The sequence below is a fragment of the Pagrus pagrus genome, assembly GCF_965226575.1.
Source record: "Pagrus pagrus genome assembly, chromosome: 3".
Lineage (NCBI taxonomy): Eukaryota > Metazoa > Chordata > Actinopteri > Spariformes > Sparidae > Pagrus > Pagrus pagrus.
Window position 1 is genome coordinate 23,114,312 of NC_140187.1, and position 11,007 is coordinate 23,125,318.

Sequence of the window (11,007 nt, forward strand, 5' to 3'; positions counted from 1 at the left end):
TGCATCACATAGCTGCCACAACAGTGACAACCCTATTCTGCCTAGCATCCATCTCTGTCACTAGTGGGAACATGGAGAGAGAAAAGCTGTTTCAGCAGCAGGTTTTCCTGAGCAAAGGCAAGGGTGGCGGTCAGAGGCCAGTGGATAATCTACGGCTAGTGTGCTGTTTAGCTATGATGGATGCTAACCTGCAGGTTTTTGGAATAAATCTGTTAGACTGGATTTCTGTTTTGCAAGATGCCAAAAGAGGGTGAGAGCTGTTCTGAATACCACTGAAATGCTTTGTTTGACATCTCTGTTTACTATCATGGATGTCAGGGACGACTTTTTGACAAGCAGACGAGGACATTTAGAGTGATGTTTGTATTTAGGGATGCAGGATATGGATTTCCTTTTCAGCCGATAACTATTAACTGTGTTAGCCAGCTCCTCCTGGCCAACCTGTAGTTTACGCACACCTGAAGGTAAAAAGAGCGGAGATGTAATAAGCAAAGATGGATGATTTATTATTCTACAGGTCTAATGACATTTACTAACTTCAAATGTGTAGCCCTGTTCCTCCTCTCTCCCTTATACTGGGCTATAATTTCACCAATACCAATAAATAGCTGATAATATAAATTTCCCAATACATGATCGATAATTTATCTGTCCGATGACTATCTAGCATCCCTAATTGTATTGTCAGCTTATTTACAATGATTGCTGAACATCTGAAAGGGTGTATGTGTGTTTCCAGTTTCCTCTCTTTGATGTTCATGTGTAGGATATACAGCCTCAGCCAAGGCCTGGAGATGGTCTAATTTGGGTGCCAGTAGTTTGGCTTCACTGGTATGTGAGCTCAAGTGCATTTGAGCAGTCTGCCATTTAGTGTCTTAGCTGGTTTCATGTCTCTCTCCTGGAAACATTCAGGTGTAGAGTGTAGGGGTAGAGGTGTGTTTGAATATATTATTTATAAATGAGGATAAAAGGATCAGAAGATTGGACACTGATCAACTGCAGAGCCTGTCTGCATTTGGCTCCACACTACTTTTGTACAACACAGGAAAGGGTTCTGACTGAATCAGTCATTCTGGGTTATATTTTTTAGTTTTAAAGAGTCAGAATCATCAAAGGAAATCCCAAACTATGCTGAGCTCACAGCTGGAATGAACTGGATGAACTTCTGGTTAAATATCAGCCAATGGCGCACTGCAAATGTAAAAGCATACTTCTCTAAATAATAGGGGAGCAAACCCACAAAAACACAGTAACTCTTGAAGACCAGGAGGACTGTGGAGCCAGTCGTGGGGCATTTGTTCAGGCTGATACATTTCTCTGGAATAGCTGACTGACAGCAGTTTAATGACTCAGCTAAGGGGTTTAATCTGACACAAAGATCTGTGTGAGGTTCACATTAGAGATGAAGCTAAGAAGTGGATTAGAACAAACAACAACCCTTTGTTTGAGTGTTTTCTCAGCAGCTCACATGTTTGCTGAAAGGTTTTTTTCAAATTCCTTGATGACTCGTCGAGTTCTCTGACCACAACATTCAGACAAGCAACACGAGGCATAAACTGTTTGCTTCATGCAGACAACGTCATGTAGTTTCTTTCCTCGACTGTAGGAAATTGTGACTATTACAATGTTGTATTTATTAGAGTTTCACTCATACGCAAATACCTCAGAGTTGGTGATATTGTATTGTGTCTATGAAGGCTTTTACCCTGTGAGTGCCACTGCTTTTGGTACTGGATGGCTGAGCGCTACAGAAAGATGTCAGCCCACTTACCAGAGTCAATAAAACAACCAAGTGACTGGTCTTAATCAAATTCAAATAGATTTTAAACTGACCATCCACATATGTAGTATGTCACATTTTATGGCTCTGTATGTAAGTGACATCCTAAGGCAATTCAATCTGAAAATCAATTCATCAAATTGATATCCATCATCTGGTGGTACTGCACAGACAGCAGCATCTCTACAAATGCTTTCTACCACAGTTACATCTGTTGGAAGCATAATTGATGTTAATATTAGGCTATGAAGGCATTAACTGTTCCACTGATTTACTGATTGTGGTGTAGGACGGACCATAATCACATACGTGTTTGTAAGCAAAAACATCAAAGGGAAATACAGGCTGTGTATGCACAAATTATATGATTGTTTTAAGGTCTTAAAATAGAAAACCAAGTATTCCAAATCTCTCTGCTCAGCCTCAAAATACACCCCGTTTTTCTCTATGTTCTTACTCCTTTATGGTCTTTTCCTTGTTCCAACAGGTTTCAGTGTTTTTTTTTGTTTGCTTTTTTTTCCAGTGCGGTGTCAAATCAAGCATCTGTTTAAAGGATCTTATAGTAGCCACAAGGTTCATAATGTTGCAAGAACATTCCCTGTTTGGATTACAGATTGTAGCGGTCCGGCATTGCACTACATTACCATATATGTAGTATAAGAAGACTTTTGTGGACTCTCAATAGAAGGCATCAGAGAGTCTGTGAATTTTCCTATAGGCAACAGGAGAGCCTTTGAGTCTTTCTATAATCTGTCTGCATAAGACTTCTGTTTGCTTCTTAATATGCTTTTCTGTAACCATCTTGATGAATGAATACAATGTCCGATTTATGTTTCAACTGCGCACTACTTGTAATTTGGCACTACTTTGGCCAAATTTTATTTGAAGCCCATTAACGTGATCTCTTCTGATACTCTGTTTACGTCGCTGGGTGAATTACTGCTCACAGACAGGCCATTTATTCCTGCTCTCACTGATACAGTACAGGCTGTAAGGGAAAGTTTCCATTGACGAGGACATTGATTTGTTTGATAGATAAGATAGCCTAAGTGAATGAGTGCTTCTACTCGTAAATGATGTAGTTGGACATAATGATGTCAGACTGGTAGAGGACAGAGCAGTGAAGGGAGATGTTTGTGTCTTTTCTGCGTAATAAAATCTGCTGTTTACGCCAACTGTTGGACTCGCTGTGTGGTTTTCATTTAAGCCCACATAAAAGTTCCCACTGTAAGGAGCTAAGCATTAGATTGTTAACCCTGTGTATATGCTACCATGTGACTATGAATGTAAACAGTGTAAAATAGTCCAGTGTTAAGAAGGCTTCGTACTTTGTGTCTACTGGGCTTTTGTATAATTTTGCTTTTAAAAGAGTTAACTTTGCAAAGGTTGTACCATACAGTCTAATGTTCTTCTTACTGGACAGTATGTGTCTGAGTGTTTTCTTTGCCTCCTCTGTCTCTGTGTACCTCTGGATTATCTCCCTTACAGTTGGAGGACATATTTTTTCCAGCATTAGGGCGTGGTGTAGATTAATGTCATCCTTCAGCTTCTCAACCAAATATGGTACTAAGAGTCAGATGGTCAACAAATTGCTTGATGTCATCACCTGTCTCATGATCGAGGCTTTGAAGTGTGGTGTGTCTGTGTGGTTTCATTTAGTAACCTGTGTGGAACGGTATGTTGGTCTGATTTGATTTTCTGCTTTACTGATTCTGCTGGTGTCCCAGCTTTCATGCGACAATGTCCCTGTGTATTCATGTACAGTATGAAGCGTTCTGCTCTGGACATGCTGGTATAACTTGCTAGTCAATTCTTAGAGTGATGCTGATAAGCAGTTAGGGTGATGCTTTAAGCTGTTTTTAGTACTGCTTATATTTTCTGTAATTGATTCATTCACTCCTCAAAGATTTGCTATCTTTCCCTCTGACATATGTAATCCTTTACTTATCTCTCTCTCGTGTCCTTTCCTCTCATTCTCCCTTCTCCCTGTTTTTCTCTGTCAGTCTCTACATGCATAACCACCTGTAAGAGAGCTGCTCCTCCGCCAGTGCCGCCGCGTACAACGTCCAAGCCCTACATCTCTGTGACAGTACAGAGCAGCACAGAGTCAGCCCAGGACAACTACCTGGACCAGCAGGACCGGAGGTCGGAGGTCAACAGCCAGTCAAGCCACGCTCACAGCAACTCCTCTGACAGCCTCGACAGTACCCGCGCCAACAGCCTGGCCAGGGGTATTCCCCGCCCTCCGCACATCATCCCAACTCCCATCGCCACCCCGAGAGATCCAATCGCCCCAACAACCTCCAATGCTTCCACTGAGACAAGTGACTCAGCCGTCCAGCATGAATCTCTGAAATTGGGAATAAATAAAGTGAATCTAGTTGCAGAGGAGCCCCTAGTGGCACCGGTACCCAGGCGGAAACTGTCCTCCATTGGAATACAGGTAGGCAACAAACAGGGCTGGTGCAGTTGAATCTGTGTTGTTACCACATATTAACGCTTACTAAAAGTTGAGAGCGAGGCCTAGTCATGTTATTTTCTGAAGTGTAACTTGTTCTGCCTGTTGAGCTTGAATACAAGGAGGAAAACAGCATTTTTAACAGTAGTCGTCTGTGGTACATATGTCTGAATGTGTCACTTCAAGCCCAAAAATGTGCTTCCAAGCATAAGGTCTCATTAGGGTGAACATCCCTCTATCATTAGAGCTAGTTGTGTTCCCCCTCAGCCTTAACTCTCTGTCCTGTACGTGCTCAAATAACAGCCCTTTTCTCAGTTTTCCAGAGCCTGTCACAGTCAATTAATTGTGTCAATTGAAAACTGAGCACATTGTACAGATTTTATTTTTATTTTTCCGTTTTTATTCCAATGTATTGGTTTGTCACTTGGTAAATTAAAATCCTTCAATAAAGTCTGTGATCAAGGGTCCTTAATCCTTAATTCTAGGATGATTTAAGAGGAGTTGATGTTCACATTTTGAGTGTTTGGTCACTAAAAGGTTTTTTTTATGTCACTGTTTATTTGTCCTAAGGTTGACTGTATTCAGGAAGTTCCACGAGAGGAGACCCCACCACCTTCCAAATTTCAGTCAATCGGAGTACAGGTGGAGGACGGGTGGCAGTAAGTCCTCTTCCTGTCCTTGTAACAACGTGAGGAATTTATATTATAGACACACACACTGCTCTGACTATTCTTTCCTTTACAGGAGCTATGTAGATGTGAAGTAATGCGAATGTCTTTGCGTGTTGTATTGTATTCTTGGCATGAGCATTTACTATTTACACTTGTCTCTGCTTACTGTATATTTAAGACCCATTTCTAGGTGTAGTTTTGCATTCTTTGCTCGTGATGTTTTGAATGCCAGGAAGTTCTTGGACGACTCATGCCTTCCTCATATATTTTCTTACTTTTGCATGCTGCATTTGGTGTTTTGTATGTAGCATCTGTTCTGAGTCCTGACTGATATTTTATCAACATAGCCAGCTGAACAATAGCTCCTCTGTTTATTTGTACGTTGTCCTTCCATGTTGTACACACGTTTGTGCTTTGTGACAATCCCTCAGCTGTGTCGTTTGGTTCAACAATTACCAAAATATGGCTTCCCTTGTGCTTTCCCATTCTTTTGCTTTTCCTGTTCTCCTCTGATATCGGTTAAGATTCTTCAATCAAGCACTCCTAATATTTTGTTAGCTGACTAAATCGCCACTTGTAAGCATTTCCTGTGTGATATCAGGAAATGGAAATAATGTTCAGTGAAACAACATTTATGTTCAGCCTGCTCTTCCATTTACCATATAAAAACAAGAAGCTGGACTCCAAGTGATAAGAGGTCGGTTGATGCCGGTCTGAGTGCTCTATTATTATATATACAAAGCCTAGTCTCTAATCAATCCCGTTTATTCATATCTATATTGACCAGCAAAGTGACTCAGTGTTGAAACAAAGCATTGTGTGTTTGTTCCAGTAATGGAGACATAACTGTTGAATAATTTAGTGTTTTCTTTGTCCACTGCTGTGTACATAAATAGTGGAAAAAGAAAACCGAGTTTACAAAAATGAGAATTCTTGCTCTACAAAAAAGCCCATCATGTAACTATGAGTCTCACCTTGTTTGTTTCAGGCTCAGTCGCTCCAGTAGCATGGCCTCAAAACAAGAAACAGACTCAGACACACAGGACATCCCCATCATCTCCCATGTTAATAATATCAAACACTCAGAGAAGAAAGTCATGGTCAATAGTGCCAGCCAATCCACAAGCTCCCCTCCTGGACATGACTCTTTAGACAACGGAGACGCTACTGGTGACGTCTCTTCACCCCCACCGCCCAGGCAGATCCTCAACCGCTCCACTACACGAAGTAGCTCCTCCTCCTTCTCTGAAAGTCTGGATCCAGCACTGGACCCCTCATCTCTACCACCTCCGGACCCTTGGCTGGAGAGTGGGAACGTCAGTAACAGCAGCGCCCCCCAGAGCGGAGGAGGGGGAACGCTGTGTCGGAGAGACGGCCATTGGTTTCTCAAACTGCTGCAGGCCGAGACGGGACGCATGGAAGGCTGGTGCCAGCAGATGGAGCAGGAGACCAAAGACAACCAGCTTTCAGAGGAGGGTAAGGCTGCCAGGGTAGTTCCAAAAACCTGGCGAAAGGTTGTATTGTGAAACGGTGAAACAGTCAAAGTTTTAAAAAAGGTTTTCTAGGCCTTTCTTTCCTTACCAAAGTACTATAATGAGTTTCAAAATTATTAAAACATGTTTCATTAGCTGCTGGAGATCCAAAAATGGGAATGGCATGCTCCGTTTCTATTTCAGTGATAATATTTGATTACAGTTTAAAGATTTACTCTTGGATTAGCTAAATGAATGTCCATCTCCTAAATTAAGTTATTGGCCCAGAAATAGCAGAACAAAGTAGCCAAAGTGTTGCTGAAGTGAAACATGTGGCGGCCTTTTGAATGAACCCTGCAGCTTGAGCCTCTTCCAGAGGTCTGTTGCTGTCTGAGGCAGAACCTCATAACAGAGCTCTGTTATAGGCCTCTGCCTCAGGCCCTACAATCACTCAGACGTACACAGCATGGAGGGGATGAGGCGGTAATACCTGGGGTTACCACACACGAGCCGGCCTGTAATCCCCAGAATTACACAAATCTACTCTGGAACTGATTAAACCTCCAGATTAGATTAGTCGTTCAACATCAGCAGTGAGCACACACACACAAATACACACTGAACGCACAAACAAACAAATGGTAGGAGGGCTTTGGATGCTCAGTTCATATCATAAGCGCTGGATCAATGTATGAACAAGGCTCTGTAGTGGGCTGAGGCCATATGTTCTGTGTGTGTGTGTTTGTGTCTGTATGGCCTTTTTTACAGTAAAGTAGTCAGCATTAAATCTGTTGAAATCTGTATTCCAGAGCTGGGTCTCACCACACTATAATCACATTGCCATAACTTTGCAATCCAGTGATCAGATAGGAGTCCCAATTTTGTCAGGACAGATGTTTGTCCTAGTTTTTCCACAGCACCACACTGGCATAGTGACCACTATCCAACAGAAGGCTGCGGTATCTATATAAGCTTAGATGCCTTTTAAAGGGGATAACATTGTCCAATACACTGTAATCCTCTTCATGCCACCCTGTGGAGTTATTTGTGCTATGCATTTTAAGGCACACCTAAATGATCAGACACATGCAGTAAGTTTTTGTTTTGCATCAAACCAGAGTTATGTATGTAGGTCAGGGGGCTCTAAGAGTAGTTGAGGCTGTTGCTGTAGCTGTTGTGTGTGCAATGGTAGCTGAAAAGAATGGATCCGTCATTCAAAGTTTTACAACAGGATGCTGCTGAGATGAACAAATATTAAAGAACTGATTTTTTTTTTTTTTTTTTGTTCCCTCTTCAGTGCTGGGGAAGGTTCGTAGTGCCGTAGGAAGTGCCCAGCTCCTAATATCCCAGAAGTTCCAGCAGTTCCGGGGACTGTGTGAACAAAACTTGGTGAGTATAAAGCCTTTCTGTAATGCTTCCACTCCAAAGGTCTGCACAGGCCTGAAATTGAGATTTGCATCCTGTGTCCCAAACTCAGTTGTTTTTAGACATGATAATAATAATAATAATAATAATAATAATAATAATGTTAAAGTGGTTCACAACAAACACAAAAACACAACAATAAAATACACAGTAATAAAAGAGAAATAAAACTCATATCAGCAGATGATTAAAACCATAAAAACACCAAAGATAAAAAGTAAAAAGCAATTCAAATAGAGCCATACAAGACTTAAATGCAATGATAAGAATAAAGTACAGTATGACTAAAAAGAAAAAATAAACCTAAACTTTAAATACCTTTTTTATAGGAAAGCCTTTAGATAAAAATAAGTCTTTAAAAGTGGTTTAAAAGAGCACACGGATGTAGCCAGCTGTAGTTCCTCCAAAATAACTAAAATATAACGTCTGATTTGGTTTGGTCTTCTGCAAGGTACGCTTGCCTGCCTGATGCACTTGAAGGCTTTCACAAAAAAGAAAACCAACTAATCTGGGAACAGCCATGATACGCAGCAGTTTATGCCTCCAAAGAATAATGCATGGTAGCATGAAATACAAGGAGCTTAGAATAAGCCAATAAGCCATTCCTCTTGGGTGACGTGTTTTACTGGAAATGGCTTTATACAAATTGAAGCCAACTACCAGCACATGACACTATAACATTATCTCAAATTTGTAAACCATCTGTTTTGCCTATTGGTTGATATGAAGCTCAATTTCACAGATATAAGCTAGATGAACCTGGCCGGTAAAGAAATCCATAACAGTGCAGGTAAAGCATTTAACGTAACATGCCTGTTCTGCAACATGCACAGGTACAATTCAGTGTTATACACTGTTGAAATGGTCTTAAGATGCCTTTGTTGTGGAAACAGAGACTTTGTGAATATGATATATTTGAAGGTAATCAAACAAGCCCAAAGCAAAAGGACCATGAGGCTCAGGTCAGGTAGCATTAAACACACCACAAGAGGATTCACTGTGGAGAAATGATTTAGTAATTTCCCTCACTGCTCCTGCAATAAATAAACATCTTAATCATTGATATTGTGCACAATGCATAGCGGATAGCTCTCCAGATTTTCTCCACATTACATATTGACTCTGTTAGGAACATAATTATAAGCAATAATTGCGCCGCTGTTTGCTGAACTTGACAAGCCCATACGCATTATAGCAATATAGCACATTTGTTTTACCCAAAATGTGTGGACATCACAGCAGTGAATGCAGCTGCTTGAGTGTAAGGAATTGAGTGGAGCCTGCACAAACAGAAGCCAGTCTGCCTGAAGCGTTACAAACAGTGGCTATGACAGGAAAAGAAGTCAAAGCAGGATTTACTTTACATCTGTTTGACAATCTGTGCAGGCTTTGCACAAATACTACACACAGAGGCAGTCGTTTGGAAACAAGTAGGGGGATAAGTCTGTTGGTACTTTTAAGTTTAATGCAAATTTGGGTCAGATGATCACATTTCTGTATGTGGACATTGTCAGATTTATGTTTCTTGTTCTACTCTGGCTCAACAAGCATTTATAACTTAATTATTTTCTGTATTTTTAAGTTACTAAAGAGGATAAAGCTCTGTTGTGATGATCCTGGATTTCAGCTGGAGAAAAGAATTGAGCTGTAACATGGCTCCCTCTAGTGATGAATATGGAAAAAACAGCACTGGATGACAAGCACAGCATTTAAGTAATTCAGTACAGACAGGTAGCACAGTAATAAGATACTGTGATAGGCCAGTGAATAACTTTTGTCGGGATGCCTGTTGGTCTTGGGAGCAAGGTCAAGACTGTGAGCCGCAACTTCCCAGGTTTGTGTTGCATGTCGTTCCCCATCTCTCACCACTCATTTCCTTAATTTTGCACCAGAACCACCATCACTCTAATCACACCTACAGCAAGTAATTATAAAGTAAAATTCTAGTGTGATATTTTGACACAGTTTATATACAATATGATGAAAGCTCTACCAGCAGAATGGATTTGAAGATGAATAACTTTTTTTTTCAAACCAGGACGATCTAAAACTGGGATGTGTGGTGTTGGGGACCCACAAAAGCTGACACACAGATACCCCACCCACTGCACTCATTCTCACATCATGGACATATTTAGGCTTAAGTATGTTTAGAAATACAGCCTAGTTCATACAAGCAGAATCTACTCAAATAAAGTTGAATAGAATTTTATAAATTGAGTGGTTTATTTATTTTTTTGTTTTAATCATGTGCCATGATCCATATCTGCAGCTGAAGATCATAGATGGATTGAAAGTAGCCTCATGTCTGTGTTTTATTTTTTTATTTATTTTTCATGTTCCTTAAGGTTGAACACTCATTAAAAGCTGATTTGTGAGAAGCCTACGCTCTTGTCTTGAGCATTAAATGTCTGCACCATTAACTGTGTCCTCTTTCCTCATCATCATTCATTTTCACCCCCTTCTCCCTCTTTTGTTCAGAATGTGAATGCCAACCCGCGGCCCACAGCCCAGGACCTGGCTGGTTTCTGGGACCTGCTGCAGCTCTCCATCGAGGACATCAGCCTCAAGTTCGATGAGCTCTACCACCTCAAGTCCAATGACTGGCAGCCCGTGCCGTCTGCGGCTGCCCAGTCGCCCCCTGAGCGGAAGGTACTTCCCACCCCTGCTGCCCAGTGCCCTGGCTGGGGTAGGAAAGCCGCCGAAACCGGCCTCTCTCCTCCCACCACCACCACCATTCTCCCACTCTTTTTTATCTCCCCTTTTGACTTCCCTCCGTCCCCACGTGGGATGGTATCTAACAGGGCCTCCCTGTCCAATACAAAAGGGCCAGAGAGAGCCCTTTAGGCATGCATGGAAAACTTAATCTCAAACGGGGCTGTCGTTGGTTTGTTTATAAATGTGAAGCCCTGGTTTGAGCATGCATGTGTCACTTAAGGACGGACGTGTGTGTTGAAGTGGAGCATGGCGAAGATGCACTGGCTCGCGACCGAATGCAGTCTTGCTTTTGTTCCCTCTCTGTTTAAATGTCTTTGCTTGCATTTGTGTGTCTTTGTCATCGTTACCAGCTCCCTCTCTGGTCTGTGGTGTGTCTTTTTGTGTGTGTATGTTTATGGAACCTTTAACTGCTGTAGCTGAGGTGCTCTTGCTTCATGTTGCTTTGCAATGAAAATGCATTGACTGTGTGTCTTGTGGTCCTTT

At 41.5% G+C, this 11,007-nt stretch overlaps 1 protein-coding gene across 7 annotated transcripts in view; it reads left to right on the forward strand.

Annotated features, from left to right (window-relative positions):
- Window positions 1–11,007, forward strand: part of dlgap4b (discs, large homolog-associated protein 4b) — a 108,626-nt gene that overhangs the window by 95,592 nt on the left and 2,027 nt on the right. For 6 of the 7 annotated variants that reach the window (XM_084348149.1, XM_084348153.1, XM_084348152.1 and 3 more), the window contains 5 exons: window positions 3,784–4,223; window positions 4,809–4,897; window positions 5,898–6,385; window positions 7,679–7,770; window positions 10,288–10,458. In XM_084348149.1, coding sequence (XP_084204275.1) covers window positions 3,784–4,223; window positions 4,809–4,897; window positions 5,898–6,385; window positions 7,679–7,770; window positions 10,288–10,458 — 1,280 coding nt within the window. Of the gene's footprint in view, window positions 1–3,783; window positions 4,224–4,808; window positions 4,898–5,897; window positions 6,386–7,678; window positions 7,771–10,287; window positions 10,496–11,007 lie in introns of all 7 variants that reach the window. The other variant, XM_084348154.1, reaches the window with a different exon arrangement.